Source organism: Lampetra planeri, chromosome 28 (genome assembly GCF_965212315.1).
Source record: "Lampetra planeri chromosome 28, kcLamPlan1.2.h2, whole genome shotgun sequence".
Lineage (NCBI taxonomy): Eukaryota > Metazoa > Chordata > Hyperoartia > Petromyzontiformes > Petromyzontidae > Lampetra > Lampetra planeri.
The window spans coordinates 11,660,274-11,678,225 of NC_136134.1; the positions used below are offsets into that span (position 1 = coordinate 11,660,274).

General features: G+C 45.7%; 1 protein-coding gene across 1 annotated transcript in view; it reads left to right on the forward strand.

Moving 5' to 3' along the window:
- Positions 1-14,646: 14,646 nt before the first annotated feature.
- LOC144728270 (uncharacterized) overlaps positions 14,647-17,952 on the forward strand; it is an 83,233-nt gene continuing 79,927 nt past the window's right edge. The window contains exon 1 of the mRNA XM_078607580.1: positions 14,647-15,693. Within this exon, the coding sequence (XP_078463706.1) occupies positions 14,647-15,693 (1,047 nt within the window). The remainder of the gene's footprint in view (positions 15,694-17,952) is intronic.

The following is a 17,952-nucleotide window of genomic DNA, read 5'->3' on the forward strand; positions in this document are numbered from 1 at the left end:
GCCCAATGTGATTACTCGTAGATGAGAATATATTGTTCCTTGCGTTCACGTTTTTATTTTGAAATGTTGAGCTTGTTTTGCACGCTATGGTTACAAAAATGCTGATGCATCGATTTGATTAATATAGTCCGCAGTATTGTTGACTATAACAGTTTCTTTATAGCTTCATGAAAGTCTGCTTTCATACCAACATCGATACGCAGGTTTGGTAGACTATAGCAGCGGCTCTCGGCTCCAGGATCATGAGGAACGGGATTCCTCCGTGGATTTTCCAGTCCCAGGTGATGACTCAAGCAGGATGGACCAATTGATCATTTGATCACAAAAGCGACCTGTGATCATTTCAGCTTCTCAATGGGTCTCACTGCGGGTCTCTGGGTATCTACCCGAGTCTGTAGGGCTCTATGTTCGTCTATTGGTCTCCATGTGACATCGTGGATCTCTTCAATCGATCAATCGATCTTTATTTGCGTGCGATATCGCCCTCAATAAAGCGGGCATCAGTACACATTACAACGGAGCGGGAATGCTACGGGGGGGGGGGGGGGGCATGGAGGCACAGGAATGATAAAAGAAACCCATCACGGCCTCAGCGGCTACCACCCACTTAGCAGAGTCAAAATAAAGTTAACCGCGTGCAACAAAGAGCATAACAAAAGTAGTCAATAAAATAAATAAGGAAACTGAGTTTGATTTATTTCCCTTCTTAAAATTGAGATATGTGAAGGCGAGTGTGAGTAACTGTGTCTTGCACAGATTACGGAATTGAGAGGACACTCGGCGCATTTTGGATGTCCGGTGGCAGGCAGCGGGGAGTTCCAGATTGTAGGGCTGTGCTCGAGAAGACTTCGTCCCCTCAGCGTCGGGTGAACAGTCCCGGGCTGGGAGAGTCTCGCCATTCCCGTGGAACGGAGTGTACAGAATGTGCCTGAGGATTGGATGGAAATGCGGGTTTGCATGTAGACCGGGGCCAAGCCATGCAGTGCTTTGTCGGTTCGGAGCGCAACCTTGAACAGGATGCTCAAGCGGACCGGTAGCCAGTGCACGCTGCGGAGTGCGGGCGTCATGAGTTCAGATCGGATCATCCGCCGGATCATCCAGGTAGCTGAATTCTGCACTAACTAGAGCCTCTGCACCAATACCAGTGGTAGCTCTGTGTAAAGGGCCTCTCCAGACGAGACTGTGTCTCTAGGCGAGATTGTGGATCTCTACGCAAGTCTGTGGGTCTCTTTTTGAGTCTGTGCGAATCTGTGAGTCTGTAAGTTAATTTGTGGGTCTTCATGGGGGTCTCTATGCGAGTATGTGGGTATCCATGCAAGACTGTGGCCCTCTCTGTGTGAATCTATGTGTCTCTGTAGCAAGCTGCTGCCAGTGTATTAGTTTCTCAATTAATCCACCTGCATTCATCATCGCCAGCGACTTCAAAACTCGAGGCGGATTTTGTAGATCCTCAACCCAGAGTCCTGAACCACCACTGGTCTGATGTGGTTCTTTGACAGGGCACTTGACTGCAGGACAGGGGACGGGGATGATTCCCTTTCACTGATGGAATGGCATGCCGCCCGCTGCCTGTCCATCACCGAGTTATTTAATCAGCGATCCCCTTTGCTGCATTGATCTTGCTTTGGGTGTTCTATGTGTCTTGCGAGGGGCAACATTTTTATTGTTGTATTGTGTTGTCTTGTTGAGCTTTGTGAGCATCAACGACGCTATATGCTAAATACATTATTATCATTATTTCAGCTGCAGTGTTAAATGCTGCATTGTTACAGTTCGACAAATTAAATAAAAACCTACGCACAATGTAACTGCTACTCGCCACACTTCCCAATGCTGAAGATTCACCTGCAGTCTACTCGGTTGGCTTCACACACAGCCGCAGCAGCAGCCGCATCTCCTCCCCACTGCGACAAACTTGGCAGGAGTCTCCTGAAAAGAGCCCTAAGACTTGGCGAGGTTATCTTGAGTAAACAAACAAAAATTATCATAAAAGTGAACAAAATAAAGTGCATGCATGTAGCTCTGCGCCACATGCATGTAGCACTACCCCACCTCACATGCATGTAGCACTACCCCACATGTATGTAGCACTACCCCACCCCACATACATGTAGCACTACCCCACCCCACATGTAGCACTACCCCACATGCATGTAGCACTACCCCACCTCACATGCATGTAGCACTACCCCACATGTATGTAGCACTACCCCACCCCACATACATGTAGCACTACCCCACCCCACATGTAGCACTACCCCACATGCATGTAGCACTACCCCACCCCACATGTATGTAGCACTACCCCACATGTATGTAGCACTACCCCACATGTATGTAGCACTACCCCACCCCACATGCCTGTAGCACTACCCCACATGCATGTAGCACTACCCCACACGCATGTAGCACTACCCCACATGCATGTAGCACTACCGCACATGTATGTAGCACTACCCCACCCCACATGTATGTAGCACTACCCCACATGCATGTAGCACTACCCCACCCCACATGTATGTAGCACTACCCCACCCCACATGCATGTAGCACTACCCCACATGTATGTAGCACTACCCCACCCCACATGTATGTAGCACTACCCCACCCCACATGCATGTAGCACTACCCCACCCCACATGCATGTAGCACTACCCCACATGCATGTAGCACAACCCCACCCCACATGTATATAGCACTACCCCACATGCATGTAGCACTACCCCACATGCATGTAGCACTACCCCACACGCATGTAGCACTACCCCACATGCATGTAGCACTACCCCACATGTATGTAGCACTACCCCACCCCACATGTATGTAGCACTACCCCACATGCATGTAGCACTACCCCACCCCACATGTATGTAGAACTACCCCACCCCACATGCATGTGGCACTACCCCACATGTATGTAGCACTACCCCACCCCACATGTATGTAGCACTACCCCACCCCACATGCATGTAGCACTACCCCACCCCACATGCATGTAGCACTACCCCACATGCATGTAGCACAACCCCACCCCACATGTATGTAGCACTACCCCACATGCATGTAGCACTACCCCACCCAGGCATGGCATTTCTGGCGACCGCGTCTTAGGAAAAAGTACGATAATCATAAGCTGCGTTCTTCAAAGTCACGTGATGGAAGGCTACGTCCAATTAAAACGGAGTATCTATCTGTCTCTGGACAATGCGCAAATAACCAAATTACATTTGATTGCATGTTTTACCACACGTTTGTGTGGTTAATGCAGACCTGATGCCTTGTAATAGATGTCTATCGGGTGTTTCAACATCTTAACACCTCCTGTATTATTGGCAGAAAGTGCAGCTGAGAAAATAAATAATGGATTTTTGGGCTCATATATGGTGTCACCCCTATTGGAACACACATTTGTTGGCATACGACATTTGCCTTCCCTGTAGATTTTTATAACAAGAACTAAAGAGACACTCAAATAAATAGAGACACTCAAATACATGTAAGTCTCCAACTCTTATCGTCAACTCTGTCTCCGACTTCTATGCGTGCTGTAAAGAAAAGCAATCGGCTGAAATGTTGCCTGTTGTTTACTATTCCTTTGAAGGCCGCAACGTTATTGACAACGGTGTTGAGTTGTTTACATACTGGGGCTAGGATTCCGCGGTGGCTAGGAGATGTTAACTCCCACGTCTGGTATACAGGAGTTCGTGGGTTCGATCCCGACCCTGACGTCTGCTGTATGTTTGGAGTTTGCGTGTCTCTCTCCTCGTGGTCGCGTGGATTTTTCTCAGGGCCCTCCATTTTTCCCCTCCACATTTAAAATCGTCACGCGCTGAGAGTATTTGGCTGATTTACATTCACACATGAAGGCGACAAGCCACTTCGTTGGGCAATCATTTGTGGCCAAGGTCGCTTCTGAAAAAGAGCTACGTAGCTCTGTGGGCCTTACCTGGTCAAATAAAACGTAGTTTTAACAGTTTTACGATTGTAAATTGGGGAGGAGGGCCTATGTAATTAATACAATTAAAGCAACCCCCCCCCCCCCCTCTAGTGTTGATACTGTTCAGGAACTTTTGCTGCAATCGCTGCTTTAACGCGCAATCAGTCATGTAGCTGTAAAATCGCTGACCTGCTCACTTATTCTCCGTTCCATTTTCCATCCTTTTTATTTTTTAATACGTTTGTGAGTTTATGCTTTGGGTTCTTCTCCAGGACTTGTGTAAGAGTCAAAGTCAGGAGTGATTTTGTGATCTCCGATTCAATTGAGCATTGAGTGGGGCTCATCTCGTGTTAACAGTGCAGAGCTTCTGGTGGAAATTCCACATTCGTATGGCGGGGTGAAGATTTACATCGGACAATCTCTATTGACTTCCTCACAAACGCATTGTAGGGACCTCAGGGGGATGATAGGCTGAGTCAACCCCCAACCAGGATGTGAACTCGCCACCTTCCCTTTGAGAACCGCTCCCTCCACTGCCAAGTCGCACGGCCGGTTGTGTTGTAGTTGTTGTATTGTTGTGTCGTAGTTGTTATCTCGGATGTTGTTGTGTGTCGAGATTGAAGACGTCTGCTTACCCAATACGATTTGCACTATGCTATACGTTTGGTCACGATGTGGTTTTAATACATATATTAAATGTATCTCCTGGCCGCTCCACATTACGAATTGCATCGTGTCCATCTCCGCTAACTGATGATTGCTAATGTCAGAAACCCTGGAGTAAGAATTAAAACCGTGAAACACAAATTATACAACTCACCACGTGATCAACATATGATGACGAATGATATTGGGTTGGGCAATGCCGAGTAAATTCCTTTTGTAATTTGGCAACGATTGGTGATGTGTCACTTGAACCAAGCTTATGGAATCGCTTGCCATGCCAGTGTTGACGAGGCTGCATTCCATGAATACCAATTGCTGATGGTCATGAATAACCGTTAAGAATTGTTATTCAATACATCAACTTAACATTAGACGGCATCGGTTACAGGCAACAATCCGCGTGGTGACTGCGCACGAGTTGATTCCATCGGTCCGCCCGCACAGCGGACATACTCTCCGGCATGATCCCTCCCTAGGCTGCCATTTCATAAAGCACTCCAAGCTGCTGCCATGTGCATCTTTATTTCACCACATCGATCAGATCCAGTTCGGGGCGCATGCGACTCCCCACCGAGGAGAGCCGAGTGGAGGAAACCAACGCATTCGTAACTGAAAAATACATTAGGGCCTGGCTATAGCCAATTGCGAGGAGTGACTAATGCAGCAGTGGAAATACATGGATTCTTCCCATGGGAGCCTCGCGTGAATATTTAAACACCTTGCTCTCTGATGGGCTACAGGAGGCCCCCATGGGCCTTTCCACTTATTCTAATGCGCAGTTTGTATTTATACAGACACGTCCAGAAGGAATGCATGCAGTGCGTTTGGTAGAGTGTTAAACATCAATCGAACGGTCGGTGGGCGAGACTGAGGACAGAGTGCCAGCACCGGTTGTGAATGGTTCGACAGAGACGTCGACTCAGGAGAAGGAACGGAGAGATCATCCAGTGGCGCAGGAGCATTCGCACAGAATATCATCTTAGAGAATTTGTGCGGTCAGAATGCCAGACCTCGAAGGTAGAGCAGCTCAACTGGCAGGCGCAGACACGAGAAAATGCATCTTGCGTTGTCAGCGTTCCACTTTTGATTTGCCGTTTCCTTCATTGTCAGTTTGCACTTGCCTCACACTTATCTTCAGCGGAGCACGTTGAATTTACATCCTTAGCAAGAAATTGCGGGGTGTCATCATCACAGATTGTTAGAGGCCACTGTGGGGCTACGTGGTGGGCAGCAGAGGGCAGAGCAGAAATATCCATTCTTGTACTAGACTCCTACACTCCTGCATGAGACCATCTTCTGAAATCGCGTTCATATATCTTTATCGCAGCAGTGCACACTCATTGCACGCGTTCTTCTTTGGGAATATTGCTGTGCTGCTTTCATTCCTAGTTCAACGTTGAGTGTTTGTCTCTCGATGTCTATACTTCCCTGTGCGGTCGTGTAGAGGTCAGCGCACTGCACTTCTAACCCTGTGACCCGAGTTCGATTTCTATTCACGACCAACACCAGTGACAATGATCTCAACCGGTACTGAGATTCACCTAGGTCGACTTAGCCAAAAACGAGTATCTGGTGTGGTGTGTAAAGATCACCACTCGGGAGACAAAGGCGGCCGGGAGTGATGCTGGCCACCCACTCCCTCGTGTGCCGTGCTGGCCTTCATAAAAACATTTTTTAAGGCTATTCGGGGATCTCTGCCTTTGTGTGTGTGCATATGGCTTCATGTCCCTGAGTGTATCTCTTGTCTCCGTGTCTCTGCGAGTGTCTCTCTGCGCATGCTGCCTTGCGTTTGGGAGCTATGCACGTCCAGCCCGCGGCATGGTCTTTGATCACACCGTGCTCAGTGTCTCTCTTTCTCTATGACTTTTTTTCTACTTTAAATACAAGAGTTTTGCAGACAAGCCACAACAATTGGAGTGATTTGCAGTGTGACTCCCCTCTTCACCACAAAAAAAACATTCGCGAGTCATTTGAAGCCGTTCCGCACCACCCATGGGAAAATCCATGGACGGTGGCGATAATAAAAGGGTCTTGGGTAATCGGCTTACAGATAAGAGTTCTGTATATTATTGTCTAATGTTCGCTTCTAGCCCTTCTAGTCGTGCAATTCCACTAGCTACCCCGAAAAGTTTGACGAGCCCAAATGGCAGCCACTTTGTTTCAAGTCTATGTTAGGTCTTCCTTCCCCTCCATTGTCTAGTACCGGACTCATACAACATTGTTGCTGAATTTCAGCTTTTACAGCCCCCAGATTTGGGGGCCCAGGAATTTACATTAGAGTCTTCAGATATTTAGAGTTCTAGGTGTGGGACGTGGTGTCAGTTAGAGACGCACCCCCCCCCCCCCCTCTATTAGAATAATGTTCAGGATGCTATTAAAGACATTCCCAGCCAAGTTGGCTGATCAAAGCTCAACGCTGATCCAAGCAGGGTACCACTCGGGCCCTGCCCTCTCATCCCGGATTTTGGTGGGAAACCAACATCAGATTGACAGCAGTGATGTTGCTAAGCAGTGAGAGGCGGGCTTTAAATAAAAGTGTTACTTCTTGTGTACAGGTACGTGAAATAAAGTAACTGGGTAGATTCAATGTACTGTACGAGGTAGTGAGCAGTGGGATAAGGCTACAACTTGTACGGATAGAGTTATGTGATCAAGAATTGAACACAACTTTGTAGCATTCTGAGGTAAATCTTTAATAATTACATATTACGGATTTAAGTTACTAATGTCAACAATCATAGTAACAGTTATAAAGTGTAGGTTATTCTCAACACTCGTTTGTAAGTATGACTAGAATCAAAAGTAGATATGATAGGTAAAAATGCTGTATTAACATTATTATTGCGTAAATAAATAGAGCATTTAAAGCTGTTAAAGTCTATACAGAATTACTATTTGGTTCATCTTCTTGGTTCTTTCGGTAAAGTCACGTAGAATGGAAATAATAAAATAATACAATTTATTAAAAAAAAAACATCATAAAATAATTCTCACGAAGTTTCGGCCATAACGCAAGCGGCCGTCCTCAGGTGAAGAACAGGTCTGTCGAGAAGACAGAGTCTGAATGACACACTCCAGGCTTGGAGCGACTATTTAAGCTGGGATGGAGGGGGGAAGGGCGCCTTGACAAAAGAATTTGCATATCAAGAGGAATTTAGCATATTTATTGGAAATGCAGATATGCGATTAGTACTACTTGTGAAATGCGTAGGAGATTTGGCAGGGGGTTTAAATTCATTATGCCCGTGCATGCAGGATTAGCAGCATCAAATGGAGGGGATAAGGGTAACATTAATAAAGGGAAGGTATGTTAATAGTATGTAGCTGCAGTAACTAAACCACCACGTAAACAACTTAAGTATAAACTACATAGTATCATCAGCATACTAAATATACTCTCTAATAAGCTGAGCTACTAACAGTAAGTAATACATTACAATTCTACGTCGCAAAAAATATAATATGCTTCCAGCTAAACTTTATTCTCTTACATTGCACGAGTCTACACCGTACTATATACTGCCATAGACAAACCCAACATTAAATTACATACTGTATTGCTATAAACCACCCTATACCTTATACATTGTAATATTACACTATGTATTATTCTACCCACCCTAATGTATATCACACTGCTGTATATTCACTATACAATTACGATACTATATATTACTTTGTACATTGTATTAAACATTACAATTTTCAACTATTTATTATTATACAATCCGCTATACACTGTACCATTGACCGTCGCGTGAAAGATACTAAGATGAAGCAACGAAATATGTCAATGGGAGAGTAGTGGTAGGAGACTTGCAGCGGAGCAAAGAATCCATTCCCTGCGGAGAATACAAGATATATAATCAATGCCAGTGAGTGGAACGCGGTCTGAAAGTCACCGTAAACGTGAACACAATCAGTTAAGATTCGAAATGGTTTATTACGTCCTTCCAATGATTGCTGAGCCAGAATCCATCTTCTCGGTTGAAATTGTCTCTGTGTTTGTATATGTGGATCGCCTCATGAACGAATCTCTCATGGTAGCCAGATGGCTTGCAGAGAACCTCTGTCTTGGAGAAGTCAATATCATGTGAGCCCACTGAATTATAACAGTGATATGCCACGGCTGAGGTGTTTGTCCTACCGTGTTTAAAGTCTGTTTTATGTTCACGGATGCGGTCCGAGACATGTCGTTTGGTTTCTCCAATGTAACTGCTACCACAGAGGCAACTTAGTTTGCAGACGCCAGGGTACTGTATGTCTGGAACAACATCTTTTACAGACGGGACCAGATCACGGATTTTATGTACTGTGTTGAATCGGACCTGGATCTTGCGTTTTATCAGGATTTTGGAGATCTTTTTTGTGACCCCAGAAATGTAGGGTAAGGTGATGGTTTTGAAAGGCTCCTCAACAGGATCCTTCTTGATGGTTGGAGTGATGGCTTTGCGGATTGTGTAGTCGGAGTAACCATTAGCCTTAAGAGCTTGGCGTACGTGTTTGAGTTCACTGGCAATGTGTTCCTGGTCGGAGATGCATTGGGCTCTATGGTATAGAGTCTTGATGAGGGAATTCTTCTGGGATGGATGGTGGTGGAAATCCGGTTTTAGGTAAGCATCCGTATGGGTGGCTTTGCTGTAGACAGAGTGGCTCATTTAACCATCAGGTCTCCTTTTAATTAGGACATCCAAAAAGGGTAGCTTGCCATCTTTTTCGACTTCCATGGTGAATCTGATGGCTGGGTGTATGGAATTGATGTGGTCGAGGAATTGCATATCGCATATCTGCATTTCCCAGAAATATGCTAAATTCCTCTTGATATGCAAATTATTTTGTCAAGGCGCCCTTCCCCCCTCCATCCCAGCTTAAATAGTCGCTCCAAGCCTGGAGTGTGTCATTCAGACTCTGTCTTCTCGACAGACCTGTTCTTCACCTGAGGACGGATGCTTGCATTGTGGCCGAAACGTCGTGAGAATTATTTTATGATGTTTTATTTTTATTATTTTATTATTTCCATTCTACGTGACTTTACTGAAAGAACCAAGAAGATGAATCCCTGCAGTCACGAAAGCTTTAAATCGAAAAATACTATTTGGTTCTTTCGGTAAAGTCACGTGACTTTACCCAAAGAACCAAAGAGTAATTCATGCAGTCACGAAAGCTTTGAATCTATACGGCATATTAAATATGTAATATGTTTATTTAAGCATTAAGAATAACATACATTATTCTAAAAACACGTTTGCATATGAAACAAGCAAATATGATAGAGAAATGTGCTGTAATTAACGTTTTGAGAGAAATTACTATTAATTATCTTAAAGAGGCAAACGGGCATAACGCATAATGGTTTAACAATTATATAATAATTATACATATGTAAGGACAGTACGGGGTGATGTAGGGACAGTACGGCTCCACGGGACCATGGTTACTAATTAACATAACGGGAACAGACAGGGTCATGTTTGGGTAGTGTGGGACCTAAGTGTTTGCTAATGGTGATTGATGGGACAAGCATTGACAGAATCGCGTGAGGGGAAGCGTGAAGCAGCAGTGGCGGTGTCAACTCGGGCGGCGAGGTGAGGGGCCGCCGAGCAACCACGAAGATTGCCTTTGATTAGTGAATTTACGGCGGCGGGGGGCGGGGGGAATTGGAGTGCCTTCACCCGCCGGTTTGTAGCAGCTTACGGTCCGTCGGGGGACGGAGGAGGAGGCGTTGATAGCTTTACCTACGGCTATTGACGATGATGGCCTCGCAGCCTTCTGGGCCATCCCTGAGGAGAAGAGGGCTATGCTTCAGGATACCTACAAGGAGATGTCTGCAGTATATGACCCACCATCGGCCCTGCGTGGTGCTTGCAAGTGTACGAAACCTTGCGGAAATGGACTTGGGTGGCTGCATGGATCGGAAAGTCTGCAATTGGGGACGAGTGGACTGGCCAACCATCAAAGATTGCCTTGGAGCCGTCGGAGGAAGAAACGGAGTCTATGGGGGAGGTGATGGCAGCGGATCGCGGAGGGATGCCGGGATGACACCGAAAGTGGCGATCCCGGTCCAATTCAGCACCTTCGCCACGGGTGCCCAGGCCCGCCTGCTCCGCTGTGGCCAGCTTCGAAACTTCGCGCAGGGATGACAAGAGTCATGGGGACATCGTGGAGCCCCTTGCATCCACCGCCTCATCGACAGCCATGGCCTGGCCCAGGCGAGTCGTGATGCAACAGATACCCAACCGCTAAAAACCACCTCACGCATCAGGGTCATCGGATGTCGTAGAGACCAAACTCAGGCACGCAGTGGCGAAAGCTGGCGGGCTGAGTAGTAGTAGCGGCTGCTGATTCATCGGGAATAGTCGGATTGTGTGTAAGGTGTGGAGTTTTGTGTTTTAAGGGATGGGTGCCTTGGCAACTTGTGATTCTGGAGTTGTATTTTGTTATGAAGCCCTATAAATTGAGGAATCGTTGTGGTTCATTTGTGGTGATTGCGTGTGTAGCGGCGAATGGGAAAGTTGGGGTATTATAGCCTATGTCAGATGAGGAGAGGTTGAGATTTGACGCCAGTGTTGGATTTGAGACGCTGGCTGTAGCCTATTTCTTGGGCATGGATCCTGAGCAGGATGCCCCCATGATTTGTTGATGACCAGGGTTATGGTCAGATGGCATCGGGGCCACGAATGTTATGTGAATTCCCCGCATTGGCGAGCAGAGGTTTTGGTTCAGGTTGCATTCAGGGAATCTCTAGAGATCCCGCCTGACACAAGAGTAGTGGTCCCGTCGTGTTGTAGCAGATGGTTTGACCTGACGGCCCGGAGGTTGAGACCCTCCTTGGAACGTCTGGAGCATGGGGCTGGGGCTCACATTGCTCGGGGGATGGGGTCCGGTTGCGTTGTTGTGGACAATTTGACCTGGCGGGCCGGAGGCGGGGGTCTTCCTTGGCCCGTCTAGAGTGGAAGGGCCATGGGCTCACACCGCTTGGGGTGCTAACATTGTTAAAGGGAGATTGGGAACCATTCCTGCCACTGCATTCGACCGAAATTGCACTGGCCAGGTAAATGGCCGGTGGATGTCGTTGAAATTCGACGGCCGCGGTGTGGGCATGAGCGAGTAAGATGTCGCTGCTGAGTTGTCCACAACTCGCGCTTAGAGCCGTATGTTCATCCTCGACTTGAATTATTTATCCCCAGTGTTGTGCGGTCTGGGGTGTCGGTTGGGCCGGGGCGGTTGGCCGGAGTAATCGGACGCCGAGGGAAATGTGTTGTACCACCCGCAGTTACAAATCCCTGGCGTTGGGGGCCCCAAAGACCTCTAAGCCCCCCCTGGGCTTGATTGCAAGCCCTTTTGGCCAGTGATGGCCACAAATCTGCCCGGGGGAAGGACCGACGTCAATAACTGGACATTTCGGTGACGGATCGCCTGTGAAATTGTGTTTTTGAGTTGTGTTGAGCGACCGCATGTTCGAAATGTCCGTTGCTTGTCGTGACGATCACAGGGATTGTGTTGCACACGTTGTATGGATTGTGGCGTTGTTGTTGTTGTGATTGTCCGCATTGTTCTTCTGGGCTCTGCCATGGAATAAGGAATTTCCACCACTTTCTCAGAACTGTAAATGAGAGATGAGCACTAATGCCTCGATGCTCATTTGAGCAGGACGCTACTGGCTTTGGTAGCTCTGAATACGTAATATAAAAATATGATATTGTAAGAATATTATGTTTATATATAATATTTTATATCTATAAGAATAAGTTTTCCCATTTTTTCTGGCAACAAAACAAAAAGGGGAAAGCCTATTCTTAGATTATATATCTATATTAGATTTTTATATGAGGAAGGGTTGTTGTTTTTATGAGTGTAATGTTACTCTGCTCATGGAATGTACACCCAAGTCTGGGTCTTTAAGAGAAGAAGAATTTCCCCAATCCACAAATTATAGTGGCTCGAGCAGTCAGCCTTATTCCTATTGCGGAGAGGTGGGGAAAAGGGGAGGTGCAGTCACTGACGGTATACATGTGTAATAAACCCACTCCGGACGATATCGTATTCTCTTGTCTTGTCTTTGTAATAACAGCCATAGAGGGTTCACGTGGAGATTGGCTTGCCGGTCCTGCTTGTAGCCAATAAGGGTTGAGATAGGGAGCATGGCCCAGGCGTGATCACGGCATGTCATCAGGAGTGATTGGCCTAGCCATTCGGGGCCCCAGCTAATGGGGAGCCGGATGAGAGGCGTGGTCCCGGGATTGACAGGGAACCATCGAGAATGGTCGAAGCTGTCCATGAACAATTGGCTGGGGGGACCACGTGACGAAGGGATTAAGAGAGAGTGAGAGGGAACGATCGAGAGCAGACTGGAAACTGACAAGAGCAGGGTCACGCGCGGACGGGGGCTCGGGCTGCCACGTGCACGGTGGGGACTTAGTGTGAAGTCTGTCCTCTCTCCGTTGTCTGCCAGCAACGGAGAGTGAGTGAGTAAAGTGTATTGTGGAGTGGAAATAAAATGGACTGATTCCGAAGCCGTCTCAAGAAGGATTATTACATCTTTATTCGTTTTTTTCCCGGTTCACAGCTCTCTCTCACACTGGGTTCCTTTTCCCGTTACTCCCGTTACTCCCTTCAGAGCGTGGCGATTGCTCGCTTTCCTCGCCCCCTCACACCGCTGGCTAATGGCGTTCGGGAGACAGCCTCCGGCCTGCCACGTGGCCGCTGGCGTGCCAGAGGCACAAGATGTAGTCTCTCCTTCAAGCTCTTCGCACTGACCCCGAACTGTCTCTCTCCACCCCTTATATCACCTGGCTCACGTGATGCCACATAGCCAATCATAAGCCTTTCCCATGGAACCTTCTCGATGTTGCTATACAGCCCCAGGGCTACGCCCTTGGCTCGACGTCCCATTGGCTGTGGGCTGAGGCCGGCAGAGTCTATCACCATCGCCCAGTTACCTCCGGGTGCATCCTCATATTACACATGCACTGATGATAAGAGATGGTTTAATGATATCCATTTATCTCTACAAATGGGGTGCTGTTTCCAATAATTTCCTTGTAATTTCAGCAGCATTTGTTTAATAAACTTGACTGTGCATGATGTAAAGTAAAGTCTCCAACTCTCATCCAATATATCTCTCTGGCTTCTCTATCTCTATGTCATGAAGAGGCCATTCTGATTCATAAACTAATTATGAATCAGAATGTTTGTGAAAGTGTACATATAACATGGAAAGCTGAAGAGTTAAGATAAAGATAAATATGACCAAAACAAAAGTCACGTACAACAAGTTCACTGAACAAAAGATAATAATAGTCAGAAGGACACAAGCGATATGAATTATATGAGAATGATTTATTATGATGTAGTGCCCCATGTGCCAGGGTGGATCAGAACACTATATCACATGTTATCTTAACACTTTTGAAAGTGACTCACTCAGCATCTGGCCTGCAAACAGCTATTCGTCTTCAAATCAGGGGTGATGATTGCTGTGATGTGGAGTACAAAAAGAGGATGTACATCTAGGGAAGTTATTGAAGACAGATCAAAAAGGTGAGTGAGAGCAGGTTAGAGTAATTTTGAAACAATTCGTTTTTATAATTAAAAGCAACATACCAACGTACTCAAAAATTTAGTTTTCACCTAATGCTATGGCAAGAATCAGAAGCATGGACAGTAACAAATAACATTGAACGAATGGTGAAAGGTAGGCTGCATTATATTCAATACAAAATATAAGCTATCCAGAAAAGCAAGTGATCTTGGGCAGGTGAAATCACGAGAAAAAATGATGAGTAATGGACGAGAATAGTAAAGGAATGGTAGTTAAGGGAGAGGAAACACCAGGGACATCGATATTTAATGGCGTGGAGATGGAATTATGTGGCTTTGCAATATCTTTAAAAATGGTAAAAACATTAGGAGGTATCTATCCAGCAATACATAGATCTTAGCTCGTGATGATTAATGGAGATGTAGATTGAGAAAGAAAGCTGAATTACAGGTTAACATGCAAAATTAACATTTGTATTTATGCTTTATCAACAGCAACAGATATGTCAACAAGTGAAGTGTCAACCACTGAATACCTAACAACAACTGATTATTGGACAACAGTAGATACAACAAAAACTGAAGCTCTAACAATAACTTCAGAAACAACTGCAAGTGAATCCCAAATAACTGAATCCACAGCAACTTCAGAACAAACAACAGAATCCCCGACAACAACTGGAGAACCAACAACTGAATCCCCTACAACTGAATCTCCTACAACAACTGCAGAACCAACAAGTGAATCACCAACAACAACCGCAGAACCAACAACGACTGCAGAACAAACAACTGAATCCCCAACAACAACTGCAGAACAAACAACTGAATCCCCAATAACTTTGGAAGCAACAACTGAATCCCCAACAACTGCAGAAACAACAACTGAATCCCCAACAACTGCAGAAACAACTGCATCCCTAGCAACAACGGCAGAACCAACAACAAGTGAATCCTCAACAACTGTGGAACCAACAACTGAATCCCTGACTACAGAGCAAACAAAAACTGAATCCCCAACAACTTCAGAAGCAACAACTGAATCCCCAACAACAACTGAATCCCTGACTACAGAGCAAACAATAACTGAATCCCAAACAACTTCAGAAGCAACAACAGGTGAATCCCCAACAACTGCACAGACAACAAGTGAATACTCAACAACTGTAGAAGCAACAAGTGAATCACCAACAACTGCAGAAACAACTGCATCCCTAACAACAACTGAATCTCTGACTACAGAGCAAACAACAACCGAAGTCCTAACAACTTCAGAAGCAACAACTGAATTCCGAACAACTGCAGAAGCAACAACTGAATCACCAACAACTTTGGAAGCAACAACTGAATCCCCAACAACTGCAGAAACAACTGCATCCCTAGAAACAACTGCAGAACCAACAACAACTGAATCCTCAACAACTTCAGAAGGAACAACTGAATCCTCAACAACTTTGGAAGCAACAACTGAATCCCCAACAACTTTGGAAGCAACAACTGAATCCCCAACAACTGCAGAAGCAACAACTGAATCCCCAACAACTTTGGAAGCAACAACTGAATCACCAACAACTGCAGAAGCAACAACTGAATCCCCAACAACTGCAGAAGCAACAACTGAATCACCAACAACTGCTGAAGCAACAACTGAATCCTCAACAACTTTGGAAGCAACAACTGAATCCCCAACAACTGCAGAAGCAACAACTGAATTCCCAACAACTTTGGAAGCAACAACTGAATCACCAACAACTGCAGAAGCAACAACTGAATCACCAACACCTGCAGGAGCAACAACTGAATCACCAACAACTGCAGAAGCAACAATTGAATCACCAACAACTACAGAAGCAACAGCTGAATCACCAACAACTGCTGAAGCAGCAACTGAATCCCCAACAACTTTTGGAGCAACAACTGAATCCCCAACAACTGCAGAAACAACTGCATCCCTAGCAACAACTGCAGTACCAACAACAACTGAATCCTCAACAACTTTGGAAGCAACAACTGAATCCCCAACAACTGCAGAAGCAACAACTGAATCCCCAACAACTTTGGAAGCAACAACTGAATCACCAACAACTGCAGAAGCAACAACTGAATCCCCAACAACTGCAGAAGCAACAACTGAATTCCCAACAACTTTGGAAGCAACAACTGAATCACCAACAACTGCAGAAGCAACAACTGAATCACCAACAACTTTGGAAGGAACAACTGAATCCCCAACAACTGCAGAAACAACTGCATCCCTAGAAACAACTGCAGAACCAACAACAACTGAATCCTCAACAACTTCAGAAGGAACAACTGAATCCTCAACAACTTTGGAAGCAACAACTGAATCCCCAACAACTTTGGAAGCAACAACTGAATCCCCAACAACTGAAGAAGCAACAACTGAATCCCCAACAACTTTCGAAGCAACAACTGAATCACCAACAACTGCAGAAGCAACAACTGAATCCCCAACAACTGCAGAAGCAACAACTGAATCACCAACAACTGCAGAAGCAACAACTGAATCCCCAACAACTGCAGAAGCAACAACTGAATCACCAACAACTGCTGAAGCAACAACTGAATCCTCAACAACTTTGGAAGCAACAACTGAATCCCCAACAACTGCAGAAGCAACAACTAAATTCCCAACAACTTTGGAAGCAACAACTGAATCACCAACAACTGCAGAAGCAACAACTGAATCACCAACACCTGCAGGAGCAACAACTGAATCACCAACAACTGCAGAAGCAACAATTGAATCACCAACAACTTTGGAAATAACAACTGAATCCCCAACAACTTTGGAAGCAACAACTGAATCACCAACAACTGCAGAAGCAACAACTGAATCACCAACAACTGCAGAAGCAACAACTGAATCCCCAACAACTGCAGAAGCAACAACTGAATCACCAACAACTGCTGAAGCAACAACTGAATCCCCAACAACTGCAGAAGCAACAACTGAATCACCAACAACTGAAGAAGCAACATCTGAATCACCAACAACTGCAGAAGCAAGAACTGAATCACCAACAACTGCTGAAGCAACAACTGAATCATCAACAACTGCAGAAGCAACTGAATCACCAACAACTGCTGAAGCAACAACTGCATTCCCAACAACTTTGAAAGCAACAACTGAATCACCAACAACTGCTGAAGCAACAACTGAATACCCAACAACTTTGGAAGCAACAACTGAATCCCCAACAACTGCAGAAGCAACAACTGAATCACCAACAACTGCTGAAGCAACAACTGAATCACCAACAACTTTGGAAGCAACAACTGAATCCCCAACAACTTTGGAAGCAACAACTGAATCACCAACAACTGCAGAAGCAACAACTGAATCACCAACAACTGCAGAAGCAACAACTGAATCCCCAACAACTGCAGAAGCAACAACTGAATCCCCAACAACTGCAGAAGCAACAACTGAATCCCCAACAACTGCAGAAGCAACAACTGAATCACCAACAACTGCAGAAGCAACAACTGAATCACCAACAACTGCAGAAGCAACAACTGAATCACCAACAACTACAGAAGCAACAACTGAATCACCAAAAACTGCAGAAGCAACAACTGAATCAACAACAACTGCTGAAGCAACAACTGAATCCCCAACAACTGCAGAAGCAACAACTGAATCCCCAACAACTTTGGAAGCAACAACTGAATCACCAACAACTGCTGAAGCAACAACTGAATCCCCAACAACTTTGGAAGCAACAACTGAATCCCCAACAACTGCAGAAGCAACAACTGAATCACCAACAACTGTTGAAGCAACA